Source organism: Mesoplodon mirus (assembly GCF_964341445.2).
Source record: "Mesoplodon mirus genome assembly, chromosome: 14".
Lineage (NCBI taxonomy): Eukaryota > Metazoa > Chordata > Mammalia > Artiodactyla > Ziphiidae > Mesoplodon > Mesoplodon mirus.
Window position 1 is genome coordinate 31,098,609 of NC_138990.1, and position 23,968 is coordinate 31,122,576.

The window sequence follows — 23,968 nt, forward strand, 5'->3', positions numbered from 1 at the left end:
ACTTTGATTTAAATGTTGCTTCCGTGTAATCTCGTGTTTGCGTGCTGGGATACCCAGAAAGTGACAGCCCTGAAGCGCCACGCGGAGTGTGGAGAATGGGGTTCCCACTCCGTCCTCGGTCTTGGTTGGGAGAAGGTTGCGTTTATGGAGAAATGCCCCGCGAACTCCACCATCTCACTGTACCTCCGCCGTACTTTTCTCTGCTTTGTTTTGTTTTTTAAAGATCAAACAGGCCCAGGATGAAGAGAGAAGGCAGTTGATACAGCTTCGAGATATTTTGAAGTCAGCTTTACAGGTTGAACAGAAAGAGGTGAGGGGATTTAATTTTGAAAAATTTGCTATTCTATGTTTTCATCCCTCAGTCTCGGGGGCTTCGGGACTGAGGAGGTGAGATCCAGGTCTCTGGGTGCTCGGTTCACTGCGGGGCTGTATCGGGCAACATGCAAACATGTAGTCTGTTCTTTAAGTTGGTTTTATAAAACCATCTTTTTAAAAATATGCTTATTTCATGGGGAAGCATTACCCTAGGCATGGCCTTAGTGGCAGTACTTAAACCTCTTCTGCTCCGTCCGTTGCTGGATGAGTAGCTCTTAGGGTCTCCGTCACATAGACACTTGTTATTCATTCCGTTGGTTCTCTCCCTGGAGCTCTGTGGTTTCCCTGCCCACAGATATACACGGACTTTGCCCGTGTGGCATCAGTGGGTGACTGGTGACCATCTGAATCTTCCAGCCTGGAGATTATGTTCCATAAAATGGGAGGAGCTTGATTTTCTTGGAGCTGCTTTCTGATGGGCAGAAACCTTAGTTTTCTTGCGTCATCTCTTTCATATAATCACTTCTCTGCGGGCCAGCACATTCGCAGTGATGATTTGTATTTGGGGGGCTTGTTAGAAAACCATTAAAAAGTAAATTTTGAGGTAATTGCATATGTTTGCTACAGTGTGGATATTATAATGTGAAATTTAACATAAATCCACTTCCTTGTCAATAAAGGAACGTGTTTAGGTGTATAGCTAGTAGATTTTAGATCAATACCTCTATTAAACTACTTACCAGAGCATAAAGTTCCCTGTTGGCAGTTTGGCATGCTCTATTTTGTTTTAAGTTCTTGTACTATAACTGAATATTGTTGTTTTTCTCCCAAATGCATTTACCTTTTGTGACCGAAGTCTAGGAGAGTAAGTAGTTCAGTATTTTAATAAATTATAGAACTTTGCATGCTTTTTTCATGAACTTCAAAAAATAGATATTTCCTCCGTGTATATACTAATAGCTAGTAGCATTTTTTATTTTTACTTTTCTTTCAGTAGCTGTGGACTTTATTAAAGACTTAAGAATTTGAACGCATAAATGTTAGCGAAATGGAAATTTTCCAAGTTTACAGTTTAGCCTTTGGCGTCACTCCTTTGTGAAGGTGAAGCCGCTCACCGCCCCCCCTTCTGCTGCGTCGCTGAATTCTGCCCGTCTTTCTGATGTACCTTAATCCCTCCCTCTGGAGGGCTGCCTCTGCCCCCCGCCCCCGCAGTGATCTGTGTCGCACATTTTGTTTGAGAGAGTTTTTTCAGTGGCAACATATATCTTTGGGGGCTTGATGGCCATGTGCTCAAGTGCACAGGTGCTTTTTCTCCAGCTGGACCTCGAGCAGATTGAGGCTGCCCTCCTGCCTTCTGGGCCCATCTGGCCGTCACATCATAGCACCATATATTGCTCATTTCATTGGTTCTTGGTAAACAGGGGTCAGCTAAGTGAGAGACTGGCCCATTGAGGCCCCATGTAGTGCTGGAAATTACCCACAGCATGGTGACTTCCTCCCCGTCTAGAGAATCTAGGTCCTGACACTTTGATATTCCTAAACATGGAATATAAACAGAAAAAGAAAAAAAGAACTTGGAGTATGGAGAATGTAGTGGCCTGATTGTAACCAGAAGAGGTAGCACTAATGCAGGAGCCAGGATGCCATCGAGCACTGGAGAGCTGGTGGGAATGGTTGGAAGCAAGAAGGATCCGAGAAGGAGGATCAAACCTGTGAAGCAAAGCTCAGATTTAAAGTACAGGAGAGCAGGTGCTGGAGCCCTCTGGGCACAGAGCGAGGGCCATGTTTGCTTTGGCTGTGCAGGAGGAGGAGGTTTGGGAAAACTGGCTCTTGTCAGAAAGCCGGTTATTTACAGCTTTGCAGAAAAGTGTAGCAGATTTACCAGCACAGACCAGAAGTCTTTAACGGTTTACTGTTTCTGTGTTTTATGTTGACCAGCCGTTCTGCCCCAGACGCACAGCGGGGTCGAATGAACCGTCTTTACTGCTCTTCTCTGGCTTTATGCCCAAAGATCGAACCCCCCAATCTCCTGGCTGTGAATGTCTTGTCTTTTCTGTGTATCACATTCTGCGTTGCTTTTTGATGATGGTATTCCATAAATTGGACAGTCTGTGAATGCAATTGCAAGTAATAAGCAAATATGGATACGTTAAATTTTATCTGTTTTAAAATAATTTTTATAACTGGGGTCCCTCCAATCACAAGAATCGAACATTTGGGCGTTATTGTTGTTTAGCTCTCATCCCTTGTTTCTGGATTCTCTTCTGTGAGGCAGAAAAGTGAAGGTGTTGATGGATTTTTGTCAGTGTTATAAACATTCTAATTCTACATAATTATACTTCATAAGAACTAGGTAACGTGCCCCAAGGAGACGGCAGTGATGGTTGGTAGGCGTTACTCTCCTAGTTCTCCCTGTGAACCTTCAGCATCAATCGTGTGGTCTAAGTGGAGGACGTGGCCGTCACATACAGGGGCTTTGGGCTGCTTCTCTGTCACCCGTGGCTGTACTTTGGAGAAAAGACTGTGCCGTCACAATCCCAGCACCCCCACACCTCCAAACCACCGGCGTTCCTATTCTGTTCCTGATATTTCTGTTCCCTGTAAATAGGATGCTACAGTTTGATTTTTCCATTATTTTATTATGAAAATTTTCAGACTTACAGAGAAGTTGAAAAACTATACAGTGAACACCTATATATGCATCATATTTTAACATTTGGAAAAGACCCTGTCTACAAAGTTAAAACTCTTCAACACTGCTAATCTTTGCATGAACTTCCTCCCTGTGTGCCTTACCTTCTCCCGCCTTCCCCGTCCCGCAAATGTCCATTTCAGCTGCGTTCTGCTGGGACAGGTCCCGCTGCGGTGCTGGAGGATTCTCTGCTATTTGTTGGGAACGAAGACGTCTGCTGTGCTGGGGAGGACTCAGGTTCTGGGGGATGGTCTTGGTAGGTCTAAGCGCTGAAACCACAGTGATTTTTCCACTTTGGAGATCTCTCTTCGTGCCAGTTTTGCTTCCCCTTTTTAAAGTGTCCCTGTGTGGTAGGATGTGGTCGAATAGTGTGTGCTGTCCAAGGAACAGAGGTCCATAACAGCCATGATTTTCTTCCAACTCCGGCCTTTTGGTCTGGGGTTGCATATCTTATCATGCTCAAATCTGGCCTTAATCAGAACCCTCTGGCTAGGTGTCCACTTCCCACCCCTCGTGCCAGGCTGCTGGGTAGCCTAGAACTGGCCTTGAGTGCTGATGCCATGCAAGACTTGGCACATTCGACTGCCATTTCCTCAGCAGTTACTCTAAGGAGGAGCTGCACAGACACACACCGGAGCAGGATAGATACGGTTCTTCCCTCTTAAAGGGCTCACGGTCTGGGGTGGGGACAGGAAAGGAGTTGAGCACAGTGTGATGAGAGCTCTACTGGAGGTCACCTCCAAGGAGGGTGTCACCCCAGTGTGGGGTGGGCAGGTGTGTGTCAGGAAGGAGGGTTTGGAGGATGATTCAGAGTTAGGAGAGGCCCAGCAGCTGAGACAGGTGAGCCAGCTTCTGACCAGGACAGAAAGCTTGCCTGGTAGCCGGCTGTCCAGCAGCGCGTGCACCGTTTGAACTCTAGGTCTTCCACTTCCTGCCAGGGTGACCTTGAGCAAGTTACTTGACTTCTCCATGCCTCGGTTGCTTCATCTGTAAAACAGGAGTGATGTTGCCTACCCGAGAGTTGTTATGAGATCTAAGGGACAAGTTCTGTAAAGCACTTAACACATTGTCTTGATAAACGGATACTGGTTCGTTCATTCATTCCACAGATACTGGGTTCCTGATGCCGATGATACAGGAGTGAACAAAAAAGACCCAGTTCCTTCCCCGGCCTTGGTAGTTGAACGGTGGTGGGTGGCGGTGGTGGTATCTCTGAGGGGTCCTTCTGCCCACTTGACCCTCCTCTGTTGGATGGTCGTCTGGCACCTTGTCTTCGTGACTCTGGCCCCGACCGTTGCCCCCCTCCCCACTCTGACTCGCGCTCCAGCCTAGGCTGATGCCCTTGCTCCCGACCCCGGCCTGTCAGGTCCCCCCGACTGTCGCACTGCCCCGTTCCCAGGCCTTCGTCATCGCTCCCCCCGTCCTCTCCCCTGCTGTCTGTTGTCATGGCGTCTCCTGCTTGCTTCACGTCTCAGGTTTTTCTAGGCACGTGATAAGCGTGACCCGTAATCAGTCCTTATTACAACAGCATGGCTGGGCAGGTAGTATTAGCCCGCATTTACAACTTGAGTCTGAGAGGAGAAATGCATTTGCTGGAGTTTTGGGGCCAGGGTTTGAGCCCTGCTGTGTTCCACCACAAGGCTGTTCTCTGTCAGCTATATTATGTGACTTTAATATCTTGTGTCAGAATCTTTTAAAAAGCTACCCAGAGGAACTTCCCTGGTGGTCCAGTGGTTAGGACTTGGCACTTTCACTGCAGGGGCCCATGGTTGGGGAACTTAGATCCCTCAAGCCATGCAGTGTGGCCAAAAAAAAGCTACCCAGAAATAATGGGGAATAGGTGGTAAGAGATGTTAGAACACTGTTCTTTGACCACAGCTTAGTGCTTGCTTAGCAGAGCCCCCAGTTCCCAGTGTGTCCACACACACACACATGTGTCCATGGACACACCTGACACGCCGTGGGAAAATGGGGAGCAACTGGACATCACAGCCCTCCCTTGGCAGAGAAACTTTAAGCCTCATGAGGTGACTCCTCGGCAATCCATTCATCACGAGAATTGACCAAACACAGACTTTCTGAGAGGTGGACAGGTGAATTGAAAAAGTGTGTGCAATGTTCTAGAGTCTTAGGGAGCTCGGGGATACTTCTGATGTTATGAGTAGACGTGTGTGTGTGTGTGCGCATATACGTGTATATAAAGTATGCAGTGTCACCCTTCCCCGGCCCCACAGCCCCGTTCCTGAAGATTTCAGATATTGAGTCTGCCGCTCATCTGGGCGGTTTCTGCTTCAGCAGGACCCAGTGGCTAACACCTCATAAGGCCACACAAAACTTAAGATCATGGACAGTGCCTGGGATCGGAGAACTTGTCTGGACGTCATAGGACAGAAGATTTGTGGATACTGATGGAGTTTTATGAGAGCTTTCTGAAGGCCCATAAAACACCTGCTTAACTTACGTGCTTCAGACACATAACAGTCTCCACGTGGAGGCTCACTCAGTCGAGTCTTAGGGTGTCCTTGGCTCTCCTGGAGAAGCACAGAGTACGTGGGAGAGTCTCCAAGAATCCGGGCAACGTGGATGCCCCGGCCAGTTGCCTGCTGTATTGTTAGATGATGGTTCTCCTCAGAAAGGGAGGCTCTTTTCCCTTGAACTATATTCCATTCAGTTGAAATCTCAGTATGTGAAAGGGCCGACTTCATTTGTCACCCCTTCCCTTGATCAAGTGTTGTATGAAACACTTATATAAACAGGTGAAGAAAGGCTATTCTTGTTGGGTCACGTAGAAGTCACCTGGAAGATGCTGAAATAATTAGTTCTAAAGCAGGTTCAATTTTATGTTACACAGATTATATTCCTTACAGATTTTAAATTCCATAGTTTCAGATTTGCTTACATTTTAAAATTGATTCAAGAAATGCCTTGTCTCAAGAATAAAACAGTGATTTCATCCCTAACCTCTGGCATAGGGTCTGATTCTGTTGAAAAGAAAAATGCCCTTTATCCTGTTCATAAGACCTGTGAAGAGTTCTGATGAATATGCTTGGCATGAACACTTTTAGCAGTGTTGTCATGTGGTTTCATCACTTATTTTGTGCAGGATTTTTTTTTCTCCCCAAATCAATAGACGTATTTCTTGGTTGTGCAGTTTAGTCTTTTGATAGGTGAACAGTATTTCTCCATTTCCCCTCTGCTGCATACATTTCCAGTGATGTTTAAAGCTGAGTTTGCTCTAAATGTCTAGTGCTAGTATATACTGCCCCTTTGAGAAAATGTAGAAACTGGGACCATCCTTACCCAATGAATGAGCTGTTTGCCCTAGTTGTTTCGAGGCATGAACTCCCTGTGGAAAAGGACATTTCTCCTGTTAGGGGGTCTGCTTGTTCAGGGTCTGTTGTCAGTTCAGTAATGGAATGCTTGAGCACATTACTGATTTCTCAGATGAAGGGTTTTTTTTTTTTTTTTTTCCCCTGAGTTATCCCATATATATTTCGGAGTTTAAAAAGTCAGTGCTAGACAGGCCATGTTCATGGATTGGAAAACTTAATATTGTTAGGTTGGCAATACTTCCCAAACTGATCTACAGATTCAGTGTGATCCCCATCAAAATAAAATTCTAGCTGCCTATTTGCAAAAACTGACAGGCTGATATCAAAATTCAGACGAAAATGCAAGGGACCCAGGAGAGCCAAAAGCAATCTTGAAAAAGAAGAACAAAGTTGGAGGACTCATTCTTTCTGATTTCAGAACTTTCCACAAAGCTATAATAATCAAGATAGTGTGGCACTGGCGTGAGGATGAGCATATAGATCAATGAAATAGAATTGAACCCTTACATTTATGGTCAGTTGATTTTCAACAAAGGTGTTAAGACAATTCAATGAGGAAAGAATCGTCTTTTCAATAAATGATTCTGGGGCAGTTGGATAGCCAAAGCAAAAGAATGCATTTAGACCCCTACCTCACACCATAATAAAAAGTTAATTCAAGATGGGTCAGAGACCTAAATGTAAGAACTACAACTATAAAACTTAGAAGAAAACACAGATGTAAATCTTCATGACCTTAGATTAGGCAGTGACTTCTTAGATGTGACATCTAAAGTACAGACGACAAAAGAAATAGTAGATAAACTGGACTTCATCCAAATTAAAAATTTGCGTTTCAAGATTTTTTTAAAAAACGGTCAAGAATTCGGGGGGCTGGCTGTGGCTTTCGGATGAAGTCTAGGCTCTGACTCCAGCCCGCCAGTCCCTTCGGCTGATGGGCCCCCTTATCTTGGCTGCAGTATTTGTCCTCAGTTCCCTCCCTGGAGGATGGCCACGGCCACCACTTTCCTCTGCAGGCCTCCGCGTGTGTCCCTCCCCTTAGCCTCTGGCGGTTCTCACCTTCATCTTTAAAACTCACTTCTTCCAGACGCTCCCGTGGTTTTCTCCGTTTGACAGTTCACTTCTGGAGCCCGTGTATCCTCAGTTCGGATCATGTTGACTGTCGTGCACCGGTTCTTTCATTGTTTGGGCAGCACCGAGGGTCCTGGGGGATGGTCAGCTGCTCAACAGTGGAGTGAGGCTAGCTCTGGATCCTTGGGCGTCCTCTGTTGAGGGCACGAGGCGCAGTGGAAGGGGCCTCAGAGTGCGAGGCCGAGTTCCCTTCCACCCTCCGCTCTGGCTCCAGCGAGCCCTGCATCTTGAGCAAGTCTCTTATTTTCATCGTTTCTGTTTCTTCTGTGACGAAGTGAACTGGATAGGGAGCTCCCACAACAGATGGAGGCAGCTCTCAGTCCCGCCCGCTTGACCTGTGAACTCCTTGTTCATCTTTTGCTCCCCTTGTTTCCTTCGCCAGAATTTCCAGGGTTAGCACTTCTGGTATCATCTGTGAAACCCCAGTTGAGCACATTTTGGACCCCAGACCCTGGACTTAGGCCCAGGGGATTCATTAATGGTCTTTGCCCTCAAAAAGCTGAAGGCTGGAGTTTCCCAGCGGTGGTGGGCTTGGCCGTATTCTCAGCTGACCAGGTGGACAGTCTGCCCTCAGGCTAGAGCAGTTGGGTGTAGGGCCATGGCCCCTCTGCTGGGATTGATGGGGTCAGGAAGCAAACGTTCATGTGTGTTACATAGCAGGTATTCACACACGTGGTCTCACTCAAGCCTTCCTATATTTGCTGCCCTTACTAGAAATTGTTTTCCTGTTTTCCCAGGAGGAAACTGAGACAGGGAGCTTAAGTAACTTGCCCAAAGTAAGAGGCAAAATATTGTTTTTGTGTTTTTTTGCTTGAAAGCCCCGCCTCTTCCAACATGTAGCGTTACTGCCTTCTTTCTCAAGGACTGCTTTTGCCACACCAGGAGCTTCTTGCCACTGTCAGGAACTTAAGGCTAGTAAATAAGTAAAATCTCGTAATTTCCAAATGGCTCATTCTTTCAGCCAGTCTGGGGATACTGGCATTTGTCATTTCCTTCTCCAGCCTGGTAGGTGGCATTTATGAGTTCCAAGATAAGAATTTTATGTCCCTTTTTTGGTGTGTTTAAGAGGGGAAATTCTCTAATTTAAAAAGAAAAAAAAATTTTAAGGGTGTAAGTGTCTCTGTGTACTGCTTTTTAAAAATTGAAATCTGGACAGGATTAAAAACCACTAACATCTTAACTGTTTTCAGGATACACAGCTTCGCCAGAGCACAGCCTATAGTTTACACCAGCCTCAGGGAAACAAAGAGCATGGCACCGAGCGGAATGGCAACCTCTACAAGAAAAGTGATGGGTACGTAGACGGCGTTGCTAGAGTTTCAGTGTGTGTTTGTAATCTCCTGTGTCCAAAATTTCTGAACTCTTTTTTTTTTCCCCATTTATCTGTAAGGATCCGAAAAGTGTGGCAGAAAAGGAAATGTTCAGTGAAAAATGGTTTTCTGACCATATCCCATGGCACCGTAAGTATCCTCTGTCATCACGGGCTCCGCTGTAGCAGGATGAGGGGATGCGGGCTGGAGGCCTGGTGAGGGGACTGAGGCCTGCGCTGCCGCACGAGGCGTGCATTGTAAACAAGGTCCCTGCTGAGAAGAGCTTGTTTGGGTGCCGCCTCGGTTTGGTGCCCTTGTTGATGCTCCCCTAGCAGGGGCCCTTGCTGCCTCACAGGGTCAGGAACACCTGAGGAGCCAGGCGGTCTGTATTCAGAGGCCTGTGACTCCCAGAAACAAGCAGCAAACCGCTCCCCGGCTTTCTTTGTCTGTGGAAATTGAACATCACACTTGGAAAGAGTTCTCCTTTTCCATCAAGGGAAAAGAGTTTAGGTAGTCAGGAGTCTGGGCATCAGAAATCCAAGAGAAGAGAGACTTCAGTAATTTTATTGTAGACATACTGCACCCAGCCTTCATCAGGTTCTTTTTCTATGACCCTGTGTATAATTGCCCATGCAGGAAACTGAGCCAACATATGCTGAGCCAGTTGGAATACCAGTTGGAATAAAATGATTTACTTAATCTGGCTTTCGGAGACGAGGGATTGTGTAACCACAGTTACAAACACAGCCCTTTTCCACGGTAGGCTTTAGGCATATTATCACCTTACCTGGTGTGACGGGATCTGGTGAAAGCCGTGGAGGCTGGTAGATATTTTTTAAATGTCTGAAGGCAGAGTTGGTTGCTGTTTTGCTGAGAACGAGGACGCTGGTGGTGACCTAGGTTCCTGCACCCCAGGCAGGAGGCCTGGCCCTGACCTCAGTCCCATAGTGGAGATGAGCCTCAGCCTTTGTCTTTCTTCCCCCGTCCCCACCAGCTCCCCTGTGAAAGGCACAGCTGGGCGGGAGCGCAGACAGCCTTTTCAGGGCCCTGGACAGAGGTCATGGCTCAGTGTGGTTCCAGAGAAACCCTGCCCTTGTCCGTATTAAGGAGTGAGGAGACAGAGTAAAGCCCCGCCTGAAGGGTGGCCGGCAGCGTGGACTGTGTTCCACAGGGTGGGGGTGGGGTTCCTTCCTTTTCACCGACTCTGTATGAGAAGGGAGAGAGACCACAGAACTAGCAGATACCAAGTGTCTGGAGGGACCTCTGGGGACCTCTGGCCTGGGGGACTGAACATGGCTCCTGCCTGGGCAAATAAAGGTCGTTTCTCTTTTCCAAAATCCAGCCTTCACTGGCCTTCTTTATGCTCATCACGTCCCTTCTGGGGCCATGCAGTTTGGATCCTGATGTAATTTTTTTCTGTTTGGACGTGTGTGTGTGTGACTGGGTATAAGTGCTGTAGACTAAGAGAGGCAAATTGATTTAGTCACCACTCCTGTTTAAAATGGAGAACGTTAGACTGGATGAAGGCCAGGTTCCCTTCCTGCTCTAACACCTGCGATTCTGTGATTTGCTTTCGAATTGTCTTCTACTCTGTTCTGAGTCAGGTTTACTGCCTCAGTGCGGAAAATCTCATAAAACAAGACTGGGTTTCATTTCATATTTGTTTACAGCTCTAAAGCCAGTTGGGATATTTGCTTCATTGGCGTGTCTACTAGACCCAGGGCCTCGGCTTAAGCCAAAGAGTGGTTCTCCCCCCGACCACAGAAATGACAGCAGGTCTGGTAATCCTTTGCTGACAGCATAAACTTTGGGTCTCCTCATTTCTGTTGCTTGAGCTTCCTCTCAAAAGACATGGAGGCTTAGTTTTCTTTAAATGTTGATGGGTTGCCCCAGTTTTTGGCAGATAGTAGGGTTATAACTAGCTTTACTGGCATGCGGAGAGCTCAGCTTGTCACGCCACTCGCACGTTGTGTTAGTGCTTCGCCCTTGGGGGGATCCTTCTCTAGGGAGTCCCGCTCTCTGGACGCCGCCTCCTGCCTTAGCTTCCTTCCAGCCCAGAGGAGCGGCAGATGGAGGCTCCGTCCCGCTGCCTCTCCTGGGAAAGGAGTGGGTCCCTGTGGCAGCCGCCTCTGCTGCGGGGTGCCCTGCATGCTCTGGGGCGCCGGATCCCGACACCCCAGTGCTGCTGCACCTACAGAGCGTTCACACACTGTGATGTGAACTAACTTCCACCGAGAAAGAGAGTGGAGAGATGCCGGTTTGGTTTGGTTTGGTTTGGTTTGGTTTGGTTTGGTTTGGATTTGGCTCCTTTCATGGCTTACCTGTTCAGCCAGCATCTCCCTGAGTATGTTTGTTAATTTACCGTCAGGAAAAAAGGGACAGTTTAGGACATGAGATTCTTGTATTCTGTATTTTAGCAGAGGGACAGTGATAGCATAGTTGGTATTCCCCGTTAGACAAGGCTAATTGTGTTTTCTGGCCCTGGAAAGAAGTTATCCTTGGGACAAAATGACTCTAATTAGATATCCTCTTTGCCCAATTCGTCGCTTTGCCACACCGCCAAAGGCTGGAGACTGTATTAAGCTGGAAGAAATGTCCGTTGTTTCTTACAAAATCTAAAAAAAATTTTTTAAATGATCATCAGTCATGCAGAAGGGAGACTAGAAACTTCCTTTTAAAAGCCTGACAACTTGGAGGAGAATGGAATGGCCTGACTAAAATGGGAGCTTCACTAATAATCCGTGTCTTCATGGCAAACACTTAGGGCTGTAGGGTCTGCTTCCTGCTCCTTCCTGAGCTTTCTACTAAATCAGGGCTTCTCAAATCAGGCTCTCAAGGAACACTGGTATCTGATGAATTAGATAGACCTGTTCTATAGCTGAATTTCAATGAAGACAGCATTTTCCCCAAATTGTAGCAGGGAGGGGATTTAATGGATAGAATGTTCTCTATTTAAAATTTTTCTTCCATGAATTTTTCTTACAGCCTTGCTGTCAGCTAATCGTTAATCTGAATGGGCCAGTAGCAAGCAATTATTAGTGTAAAACTTGGAACAGCTTAAGATGGTCAGCTTCTAGGTTTTGTGGACCATTCTCACGGTTGTCCTTTTTGAATAGTAGCCACATTTATACCTTTATCGTTATTCCTACTTCACATATAGGCACTGGATATTTTTCCATATTTTGTGGTGCATACACTGTGAAGTAAGAAATCTGTCTTTGAGGGTAGTTGTGTCTCAGTAAGAATGAACAACTTTCCTAGTAGCACAGGGAAAATGGAAGAAGGCAGGTTGGGGGGCAGGGGGAGTACTCACTCCAGTGTGGCTCTTTGCAGCACTTGAGATACTTAGAGGTAATCCTGGGAAGAGGCTCTGCTTCCCGGGAAGCCATGGCAAGGGCAGGAGAGAGTGGCCGTTAAGAGCCTGGGCTCTGGGGCCGGGCTGCCTTGTTAGAACGTTGACACCACTGCTCCATCAAATTATTTAGTCTGGGGCTTCCCTGGTGGCGCAGTGGTTGAGAGTCCGCCTGCCAATGCAGGGGACACGGGTTCGTGCCCCGGTCCGGGAGGATCCCACATGCCGCGGAGCGGCTGGGCCCGTGAGCCATGGCCGCTGAGCCTGCGCGTCCGGAGCCTGTGCTCCGCAACGGGAGAGGCCACAACAGTGAGAGGCCCGCGTACCGCAAAAAAAAAAAAAAAAAAAAAGTCTGTCGTGGACAGTATCTTTATCTATAAATGTGGAGTAGTTTCTGCCTCAGAGTGCAGCTGGGAAAGTTAAATGAGTTAATTCATTACAAATGCTTACAACAGTGCCCGCCTCGGGTAAGCACATAACGGAATAATAAGAACAGCACCAGCGGCAACTGAGTAAAGGTGGCTCTTGTTATTCAAAATCATCCTCTTGTCCATGGAAGTTCTCTGTATGTACCAAAGTGCATCACCCCCTTTACTGCTCCTGCTTCTAAGACTTAGTGGGCACCAGCATTTGGAAGTAGTCCAGGAACATCACCTAAATGCGCCTGTATGGTTGTGTGACCATATGAGGTAATGGAATAGGCATATCCTTTTTATGGGCTGAACACCTTGGTAGAGTGCTTGGTTGCATTTGTGCTGTGGTCTCCTACTGTAGAAACGTATCGTTTGGTGTATTGGTTCCTGGACAAGCCAGTGAATTGTATTAATCAAGATCAAGAATAGGATTGATGGTACTTCTACTTGGAATGGTCAAGGTTTGCAAGATCAGGCAGAGCTTGGAGTCTTTGAATACTGCTTTCTGATGACCCAAGGGCATCTGTTAGGCATCGGCAGACTGCAGAACACGCAGTGATTTCCACATAAGAGATGTCAGCACAGCCGTGAACCAGGAGACTCTAGTCCAACCCTGTTTATCCAGCTTCTGCTTGTCCCAGATTGCTGTCATCAAACCCAGTTGTTCACACTGCAAGAATCAGTCCTGTTTTAATGGAGGCCACGCTGCCTCACCCCTGACTCTGAGCTCAGTGGAGAGGGGTCTATAAATGCAGGTCTGCCCAGATGTAGACGCATGTGAGTGTGTATCTCGATTAATCCCAAATCCAAGCTTTTACAATTTCTTGACATGGCTGGTGGCCACGGGAAGGGGTAAACAAGAACAATTGAACTCTTAAGACATTTTATTTGGTCTTTCCTTTAGCAGCTTGGTGGGTGGGTAAGATAAGCCTTGCATACTTGAATATTTCTCCAAGATTTCTGAGAGGCGTTTTGCCATTCAGAATTCTTTTTTTTTTTTTCTGAAATTATCTTCTGCCCTTTGCTTTTTTGGACTAGTTATGATAGTTTCTGAAATGGTAACAAAATAGTCATTTTTGACACATCTCTGACAAAAACGTATTGTAATCTCTTGTTACCATTGTGTGGAGGGCAGAAGGTGGGGGACATGTATGTGAACGAGGTGGGTTTTGTTGAAATTTAAGTGACAGATGGCTGGCATTAAGGATTATGAATCTGTCATCTGTCATTTCATATATATATATACGTATATAATACATATATACGTATATATATATATACATAATTTCTCTGTCATTTTTGTGCTGTGAGGTTACTTCCCCTGAAAGTGAGTGTTTATACTCAGGAAAACGCTTTTAAGATCACCAGAAATTGATCTGGGTGCCCATGTGCCCAGCTGATCAGGACAATGTCTCTGAGCTTTAGACGGGGAACATTTTGATCCCGGGGAGCCCGCTGCCCTTGACCTCAAAGCTGGGCTGGCATCACTTGTTACCCCTGTCTGGGTGGGTGTGTGGGCCCCCTGTGTCCCTTGCAGGGAGGGGCAGCTGCCCCCTGGGAGCCGAGGTCCAGGGACGCCCTGTGATGTGCCTCTGTCATGCCTCCCACATAAAAACCTGCCTTCTGATCGCTATCTTTGCAAGCCAGTGAGAAACTATTCTTGCTATAGTTTAATTAGGAATGAGACTGTGGTTTCCCATTCCTTTCCACCCATCTCTGTTTTTTGTCTTTCAACAGGCTAACCGGCCTCCCGCAAAGCTTAACCTATTAACCTGCCAAGTGAAAACTAACCCTGAGGAGAAGAAGTGTTTTGACCTAATTTCACGTAAGTTTATTTCTCAGACGCTGTGCTGCAGAGAAATTATTTTACACTCTCACCTAGGGCATCAACCCCCTTTCGGGCAGTGCATTCACTTAAAGAATTGGTTTTCAAAGAGAAAGCCCTTTATTTCTGGTGACTGCGCGCTTTTTATCTCCGCTGGTGATGGTCTGCTCGCCGGTCTCTCGATCCGGGGCTTGAACCTGCGGACGGCCTTGCTCCACTCGCGGGACCTGTAAACCTGGGCACGTCCTCTCAGCTTCCCAAGCCTCGGGTTCCCTATTCGTAAACAAGGAGATTATACTAGATCAGCCCTCAAGCCTAAAGATCCCTTCACTTCTCTATAAAAGAGGACAGTTCTGTCATCAGAGCTCCCCTAACTTGGGCACTGTTAGAACTGCTGCGCCACTGATGTGATGAGGCCCCTGGCAGAGCTCCTGAAACTCTCGGGTTGAAATCTACTTGTCTTCCCGCCCCAGAATTAGTGTTTCTGCTCCTGTGCTGCTCGTCTTTGTGGCAGACCCAGAAGAACCACCAGAGGACCATCCATTGTGGCAAGTGGCCTCTCAGCGTCGCCTAAGGAAGAGGGAAAGGGCGAGCGATGTCTTAAAGAAATGTGATGGCCCTTTGGTCTTGGCAGTTTTCGGTGGCAGGGTTACTTTGAGGGAACGAAAGGGCCAGCTCCCCTTTCAAAAGGCAGTCACTGGGGATTTAGGAAAACTCCAGACCGTGCCTTTGGGAAGATGAGTGCTGTCTTATTTGCCCCAGTATCGCGAGCATGAGGTGGCTGCTTTTTAACCTGTGTGTTGGGTTGTATTATTGAGGGTAGGAAGTTATTATGTGAGTTAATGCTCACAGCAAACTTAGAGGAAATGATTACCAGCTCCTCTGTGCTTGGGGAGGAGACGGAGGCCCGGGCTGGTGCCTGTTCTCATGCACCTGGTCCAGAGGCCCGGGCCGGTTTCCTCTTCTCATATGCCCAGTCCAGAGCTGCAGGAGCACGTTGAGCAGTGTGATATGTGGTTGGGTGCTGTTTGTTCTGATCTTCAGCTTCCAGACCGATTTTCAAAATAAAAATCGACTCTCTCCGGCTTCCAGGCCTGTGTCCCTGCTCAGTTTCGTCAGGCCCAGCTTCCAGGCCTGTGTCCCTGTTCAGTTTCGTCAGGCCCGGCTTCCAGGACTGTGTCCCTGCTCAGTTTCGTTAGGCCCGCAGGTGCACGTACCCTCCTCACTCTCAGATCCTTCACTCTCTCAGGACGGTGTGGAATGTGGAGAATTGCCCATGCTTTAAAATGTGCCCCTGGATGGCAATAAAAAGTGACAGTTAAAGGGAGACAGCTTGGGGGTCGTATGTGACCTCAGCTAGTGTCTAGGGGACACTTGGAGGGCTGTGACCTTTCCATCTTCTGAAGCACTAACTCACGAGAGGTGGCGCATTCCCCTCCAGTAGCTGATTGGAGGTTAGTCACGGAGTGTGAGTTCTGCGCATGGGGAGGTGGGCCCACACACCCTCGCTTGCCCCGGTTGCTCCAGCACCCCTGTGGGGCCCCCGTCAGAGACCACGTGTCAGAAGCATTTCTTTCAGGCGTGTAGATGACTCTGCAGCCTCCCAGCATACACATTTGAACAGCTGGCCAGGCCCCGAGGAGGATCGGTAGGTGTGAGCGTGCCTTGTTGCTACAGGCGTGAGTTACTGCGGGCATCTGGTTCTGTGCTCACGCTCTGGCCACCTGACATTTGCAAGATTCCATCAGTGTCTTTGCTCTGTTGCCTGACGTGATAAATACCTTCGGTCAAGAGCTTCCAGCCTCCGGTACCCGGAAGGGCTTACCGAGTCTGGTCCTAGGCGCTGAGTCCACTGTCGTCTCTGAAAAATGCTCTCATCTCTTCTTGCCACTGTCTTCCAGTGGGTAGAATGAATCCCGGCCCTCCACACTTGTCACCCTCAGCTAGTTTTCAAGAGGCGATGCTGCCCTGGGAGTGTGTGTAGTGGCAGTGGTTTGTTGCAGCGCTATGTGGGTTTGGGTCGTTACAGAGAAACATCGAAACTGGTCAGACCCCCCACCCCCACCCCAGGAACCATCAAGGGAGACACTGCAGAGCGAGAAAACCGTGACCTGATGAGCGTCCTGAGAGGTGGGGGCCTGGCTTCGGGTCTGACTCTACCTGCTCACCGGGCTGCTGGGACACACACGTATCCCCGAGACACCTTTGTGCTCGTGAAACATCTGGGTGGCTGGAGAAATAAAAGTCAGGCTGTAGATGGGCAGCGAGGATGCTCTTTCAGGTGTGAGTCTACCAGGCCCCGAGGAGCCGCCCCTTCCTCCTGTCCCTCAACCTGCAAAGCCAGCTTGGAATCACCCAGAGAGCCCGGGAGGAACAGGCTGACTGCTGGCTTCAGCTGTTTCCCTGCAGGATCCTCCTTTACCTATCTTTCCCCCAGACAGGGACTCCCCGCCCAGATCAAGCCATCAGTGGGCCTGGCTTCTCAAGGAGGACGTCCCTGTGGCAAGGCCAGCCCTTCTGGAGCTTGTCCAGTCCTCTTGCCCTCAGACCTCTTGCCCTCAGATTGACCCCACTGTTTACGAATCCAAGTCCTGAGCCATTATCCTCAGATCATGCAGTCATGCCAGGTGGGGTGGGAGGTGTAGGAGAAGGTGCACATGATCTAGGTCAGTTCCCTGAGTGGGATGGACCCACAGGGTACCTCTCCAGGTCCACATGGAGGGTTCGTGGTTGGCTGGAGCCCGAGCCTGGGGCCGAGAAGCAGCCCTTCCCAGGATACCGTCGCAGCAGGGCCCTGGAAACCTCCTCTTTTCTCCTCCCTCTAGTTGAATCTGCTAGAAACTGTTCTTGGTGTAAAGGCATCTTGAAAGAGTGTCCATACAAGGGAATACTTTTTTTTTTAATTTATTTTTTATACAGCAGGTTCTTATTAGTTATCTGTTTTATACATATTAGTGTCTACATGTCAATCCCAATCTCCCAGTTCATCCCACCACCCCCACCCCCACCACTCTCTCCCTTTGGTGTCCATAGGTTTGTTCTCTACATCTGTGTCTCTGTTTCTGCCTTGCAGACTGGTTCGTCTGTACCATTTTTCTAGATTCCACATATATGCGTTAGTATACGATACTTGTTTTTCTCTTTCTGACTTACTTCACTCTGTATGACAGTCTCTAGATCCATCCACATCTCTACAAATGACCCAAATTCGTTCCTTTTGATGGCTGAGTAATATTCCATTGTATATATGTACCACATCTTCTTTATCCTTTTGTCTGTCGACGGGCATGTTGGTTGCTTCTATGACCTGGCTATTGTAAATAGTGCTGCAGTGAACATTGGGGTGCATGTGTCTTTTTGAATTAGGGTTTTCTTTGGGTATATGCCCAGTAGTGGGATTGCTGGGTTGTATGGTAATTCTATTTTTAGTTTTTTAAGGAACCTGCATACTGTTCTCCCTAGTGGCTGTATCAGTTTACGTTTCCACCAACAGCGCAAGAGGGTTCCATACAAGGGAATTCTTATTTGGAAATTTTCACAGAGAATTTCCCCCGCTTCTCCACCATTCACGTGTTAAAATGCAGAATTGGCCACAGAAATGGGTTGCTCCCCCGTCTCCTTGATTTTCCTGCGGCATCTGTGTCTGGTCTGACCATGAAGTGGCTTCAGGGTCTTAGGCCTGATGTTAGACCTGGTCCTCTGGTGCAACCTGCCATGGTCATGGCTTCCCGAGGACTCTGAGATCCACTTAGGGTGGATATGGACCTGCCCCCTCCAGCCCTCCCGCAGGTAAGGCTCTGCACACCAGGTAGAGTGGGGGCAGGGAAAGCGGCCTCTCTTCCTAGCACCCGACCACTAACATTTGGATCACAGGATTAAGTTTATTTTTCTGAACTTGACACGGGTCTCTTTTTTTTTTTTTTAAGTAATTATTTTATTTTTGGCTGTGTCGGGTCTTAGTTGTGGCATGCGGGATCTTTCATTGTGGCATGTGGACTTCTCTAGTTGTGGCGCAGGCTCCAGAGGGCGTGGGCTCAGTAGTTCCTGCGCGCTCGGGCTTAGTTGCTCCGTGGCACGTGGTATCTTAGTTCCTGGACCGGGGATGGAACCCGTGTCCCCTGGATGGAACCCCTGGACCACCAGGGGAGTCCCTTGGCACAGTTCTCTGAAACCCTGTTCCTTTCCTCAGTAACAGGCTGGGGATAGAGGGTGCGGGGTGTCCCCTCTGTGTCAGGAAAACAGGAAGGAAGAGGATCAGAGCTGGGATCAGAACCTGACCCCTCGGCCGCTGGGTGCGCTTGTTCCTGCCTCTGAACCTCTCTGGGCCTCAGCCTCCTCCCAGTCAGCTCACCAAGAATCATCCTAAGAACTAAAGTGCTTTCAGGAGTGTAAAAGCTGCAATGTTCGCTCACTTTGAGGGGCACAGGTGCTTATTGTGAACCCCAAGGACAGTCCCTGCCTGTCACTGCTCTGCCATCTGCAGAAGTTGGATCTCCTCCCTTTTTTTTTCCTTTTTTGTTTTTTAAATTTAATTCTTTTTTACTTCGTTTTTGGACTGATTGTAGGCAAAGAATTTCTGTATATCCCTTACCCAACTCCCCCTAATACTGACAGCATAGTACAGGTTGTCAGTTACTATTTAGTACATAATATCAGCCATATCTGCAACTGTCAAAACCAGGAAATTTACATTGGTGTGATGCTATTAACTAAGAATCTTATTCAGATTTTACCGGTTTTTCCACTAGTGTCCTCCTTCTGTTCCAGGGTTCTCCCCAGGATTCCACATTGCTGCTGTTATTTTGCCCTAGTCACGTACAGTCTATATCAGTTCTGTATCTTTCCTTGGCTTTCATTACTTTGATACTTTGAAAATTATTGATCAGTTTTTTGGTCATACGTCCCTCAGTTTGGGTTTCTGTGATGCTTTCCCACAATTGGATGGAGGCCATACACTTTGGGCTAAGAAGGCCAGAAAGCTTGTAAGATACTCGCTTTAGATAAGGCTTTTACTATTCAAAGGGCCATAACAGTTGGGGGCCAACTCTGTAGCAAGTTAAAAAAAAAAAAAAAAAAAAAAGCTTTTGAAAGGATAGTGATGGTTTTCATTGAAGAGCTTCAGTTTTGGAAGTTGCTTCTCTTCAGACTTGAATGGAGGAACGGAGCTGGCTCGATAATTTGCATCAGAAAGCCACAGCTCCCAGGCGAGGGCTTGTAAAGGGCAGGAGGGAGTGCTTGGTTATATACAAATCATTGACTTCGTGGCAGAGTTTAGACTCTTCCTGAGGTTAATTACAAACCACTTTCTTTTGGAATTGTGTATGGATTACTGTCCGGGCTCACAACTGATGAAACCCCTCTTGCCGTGCAGATGACAGGACATACCACTTTCAAGCAGAGGACGAACAGGAATGTCAAATGTAAGTTGTTTGGGGGTGGGACCTTGGAAGGGCAGTTGTCCTTGGGATTTAACACAGCGTCACTGTTATTTTTCTAGATGGATGTCTGTGCTGCAAAACAGCAAAGAAGAAGCTCTGAACAATGCATTTAAGGGAGATGACAATACGGGAGAAAATAACATAGTCCAAGAACTGACAAAGGAGATCATCTCCGAGGTCCAGAGGATGACAGGCAATGACGTGTGTTGCGACTGCGGGGCGCCAGGTGACCCAGCCACCCCCTCCAGCTCTAGGACGTTTAAATCCTGTTCCGATTCACAGAAGCCAGTCACTGATTTTCCCTTTCATTTCAAACACCAAGTTCAGCGCAGCCCAGCCTGAGCTCACGCTGTCACACAGATGCTTACTGAACTGTGCGAAGACTAAGTGGGGGAAAGGGTGGGAAGAGGCCTGCCTCCGGGCCCTCAGAGCAGGCCTGCGGGGAGAGAGCCCCATAGAGCTGAAACGGTTTAAATGCTTTTTGAGAAATGAAAACAGAAGCACACAGCGAGGGTGGAACCAGGGTCATCCGGTCATTGTATTGGCTCCAAACTGCGGCTTTTTCTGGGATTCAGTCCGTCCTCCCTTTGTACCGCTTTGTAGAACTTCTGCAGCAACTTTAAGGCGCTGTCTAGTCTGTGACCCTGGAAGAGCCACTTATTTTGTTAGATGTCAGTTTCCCTTTTTGGAAGATGAAGGGACCAGTGGAGATTGTCTGTGAGCCCCAGCCAGCTGCCACATTCCGTGAAATGAGGTGTTTATTTCTGTGTTTTGATCAGGCCTACTGGGGTTTCATTTTCAATGGACATAAACTATTGTAGATTTTAACAACCAGTATTTTAAGCGTTTAATGAGCTGACATATTCCGGTAACTCAGATGGGCCGGTGTTAGGGGAGCTGTGAGCTGCTTAGGGTGGCCGTGTGCCTTTTCGTTCCCCTCGTTCTGTGACAACTTCCATTTTTAAAAAGGCCCAACGAAAATAGAGTGGACAGTTGAGATGTGCCGTGGGTTCCTGTTACCCTGGAGGCTGTATTTGGGGGTAATTTGAGGAATTACCTCATGGGGTCTCGGACTGTTAAAAACATACCTTTGGCAGGAGATGCTGCAGGGAGTGAAGGTAGCGAATTGTGCTTTTTCCTAGATGAGGACAGTGTAATACTTGGACTTCGGAAACACTTATAAGGAATCAAAGCTATGACATTTTTGTTTTAAAATGCTAAAAGACAGTCTGAGTGATGTAAAGCAGTCTAAATGTACACTCATACCCACCAAAAGTGCGACACAGCCGATTCGGTAGAATAGGTCTAGTGAAGTGGAAACACCAGTGCCCGGGAGCATTTCCGAACTCAGATAAAATGTTTATAATTTGAACATTTAAAAAATAACTTTGCAGTCAACTAGTGGCCAAGGTTGCAATATTTGCCTCCTATGAGTTTCTGAGGGCAGCAAGCAATTCTAAAGAGAATTGTACTTCTGGGCCGTGATCATGTCCTCCAGAATGTTTTCTTTTGAATTCCGTGTTTTCAGTAAATTCAGCATCACCGTTAAGCATTTCTTGAATGCCTACTCTGGCACTCGGCTAGGAGGCTTCGCTGGGCAAGTAAACGTGCGGTGCGGGCGTGGGTTTGAGCCCAGATGAAGGCAGGGCTGCGGTCGGGCTCTGCAGCCTCAAGCAAGGAAGGCCCTTCACCTCTCTGAGCAAGATGGTGAAGACAGCTGCCCTGTGTGCCTCCAGGCGCTCCTGGGTGTGTTAAATGGGAAATTACGGCAAAACACCTGTAATTTCTGAAGCTCCTCACGCTTTGGGCAATTATTGCCACTATAATTGCTTCACCTCTGTGCTGAACAGAGCGTGGCATCAGCACAGAGCGGGTGTTCTCTGCCGGTTATTGGCATGTTTGACATACAGACGTGTACTAACACCGTCCCCCGTGTGGTGCTAGACTTTGTCCCCTTTGCTGGTACCATCAGGTTGGTGATGGGGGTGGTCTGTACCCGGGGACCGTCGGCCACTAGAGGGCGCCGTGTCCTATTTATTCTTGTAAGGACAGCCCTGCCCCTGGGGAGTGCTTAACAAATGAATGGAAGGATGGGGAGGTGGAGCCCTAGGAAGAGGAGGGAGACTAGATACATGGCACGTGTGTGTACCGTGTGTAAATTGGTGGTAACTAATGATGAACGAGGGTTCCAGCTGCATGTAGGATCCAAAAAAAATGCTGATGATGCAACAGAACTCCATGTTCAGTAACTACGCAAGAAAAAAGTACTGACCCCTGCCCTCCCCTTACGAGCTCCCATTTTCCCCATTCTCTTCGGCAGATCCTACGTGGCTCTCCACCAACCTGGGCATTCTGACCTGCATCGAGTGCTCTGGGATCCACCGCGAGCTGGGGGTCCACTACTCCAGGATGCAGTCCCTGACGCTAGACGTGTTGGGAACGTCTGAGCTGCTGGTACGTTTCAAAGCCTTGATTTTGGAGGGAAAACAAATGATCTGAAAGCTAGGTTTTCATTTTGGTACTCGAATCCGTTTCTTAAAATTCCGCTGGGCTGGTAGCTGTTGATATTGCCAAGTGGATTTGGGCAATTAGAAACTCATTGGTAATTCCTCCTCCTCAGCTACTAGTATTACAGTTGAGGGTTGCAAAGCTTTACTCTTTTTTTTTTTGGCTGCGCCGGGTCTTAGTTGTGGCCTGCAGGATCTTTAGTTGCAGCATGCGGACTCTTAGTTGCGGCATGCATGCGGGATCTAGTTCCCTGACTGGGGATCAGACCCAGGCCCCCTGCGTTGGGAGTGCGGAGTCTTACCCACTGGCCCGCCAAGAAGTCCTACAAAGGTTTATCCTTTATTTTTTTTGCGGTACGCGGGCCTCTCACTGCTGTGGCCTCTCCCGTTGTGGAGCACAGGCTCCAGGCGCGCAGGCTCAGCGGCCATGGCTCACGGGCCTAGCCGCTCCGCGGCATGTGGGATCTTCCCAGACCGGGGCACAAACCCGTGTCCCCTGCATCGGCAGGCGGGCTCTTAACCACTGAGCCACCAGGGAAGCCCCAAAGGTTTATCCTTAAATGAATAAAATGAATTGAACTTACAAAGGAGCGTTGAGACTGGTATGAGATTCTGGAATAGGATGGTGACAGAGTCCAGTTCACCCCAGTCATTAAGCAGGTGCAGAACCCATAGCCCAGAGACAGTAAAGGACTCATTCTTCCTGAGTCGTCTGCCGAGTCTGCGGTGCAGTCACTACCTGGCTTAAGCCTCCAGTGGACTTGTCCTCTGTCTCTTATTGTTGCCTTTTGGGAGCGATACTGGTATTTGCTTCTACTGCCTTTGTTTCTAAAGAAAAAAGTGTTTCATTGTTGGTTGGGTGATAACACATAAGCCATGCAGTGCATTAGGGGGTTGAAGCATTTCCTGTAAAGTGACTTTCAGAGCATTGAGACTGGCCCCACTGAGGAACAAGCATATCACACATAGGCGGTGCTTTGGGGCGCCTAAAACATGAGCTCTTCGAACTGTTTTCAAAGTCTATAACTGCCGATTAGAAGGTAGTATTCAAAATTGTTTCTTGAGGTGGCTGAGCATTGGACAGTGACTATTAAGTGGATATTGATTGCCATTGATTTTAATGTCAAGAGCAGTAGTCTTGGCAGAAAATCAATTACTGTGGTCAGTAGATCTCTCAGGGGGCCGTAAGTCGTACCGATGACTATTCTGGATCCAACGTGCCTAAACTTATAATGCATTTAGAACTATCTTGTCAAATCCTTCCTGTCTTTCCAAGGAGTTCGTTTACGGTCTTGAGAGACAAAGCTGGGAGAAACTAGAGTGGATTCTGGTAGCCCAGTTTTAGTAGCATCGCTGATGAAGTACTTCAGGTTTACAGCTAAGCTAGCCTTGTTGGGACCCAAGCAGTGTATTCTTGGTTACACACTACAGTTATCGTTCATGTCATAATGCATACAGCCTCCATCATAGAGCTGTGTGTGTGGGGGCGGTATCCTGGGTAATTGGTGATGGCATAGATTTGAAATTCTCACAGTATATTTTCAGAGAAACATAAATTACTTCTCAGTGAGCACTGGTAAACTACCGCAGTTGCCGTACTGCCCTGGTGGGTTTTTAAAAAACAATTGGAAGTGTTAAGTGGCTTATGCTGAA

The 23,968-nt window shown here is 47.8% G+C and overlaps 1 protein-coding gene across 4 annotated transcripts in view; it reads left to right on the plus strand.

The window, feature by feature from the left end:
- The window catches only part of ASAP2 (ArfGAP with SH3 domain, ankyrin repeat and PH domain 2), a 155,474-nt gene that overhangs the window by 101,143 nt on the left and 30,363 nt on the right, over window positions 1–23,968 (plus strand). For all 4 annotated transcript variants that reach the window (XM_082642051.1, XM_082642048.1, XM_082642049.1 and 1 more), the window contains exons 9-15: window positions 224–310; window positions 8,661–8,764; window positions 8,861–8,930; window positions 14,283–14,370; window positions 19,742–19,790; window positions 19,868–20,034; window positions 22,129–22,262. In XM_082642051.1, the coding sequence (XP_082498177.1) occupies window positions 224–310; window positions 8,661–8,764; window positions 8,861–8,930; window positions 14,283–14,370; window positions 19,742–19,790; window positions 19,868–20,034; window positions 22,129–22,262 (699 nt within the window). The remainder of the gene's footprint in view (window positions 1–223; window positions 311–8,660; window positions 8,765–8,860; window positions 8,931–14,282; window positions 14,371–19,741; window positions 19,791–19,867; window positions 20,035–22,128; window positions 22,263–23,968) is intronic.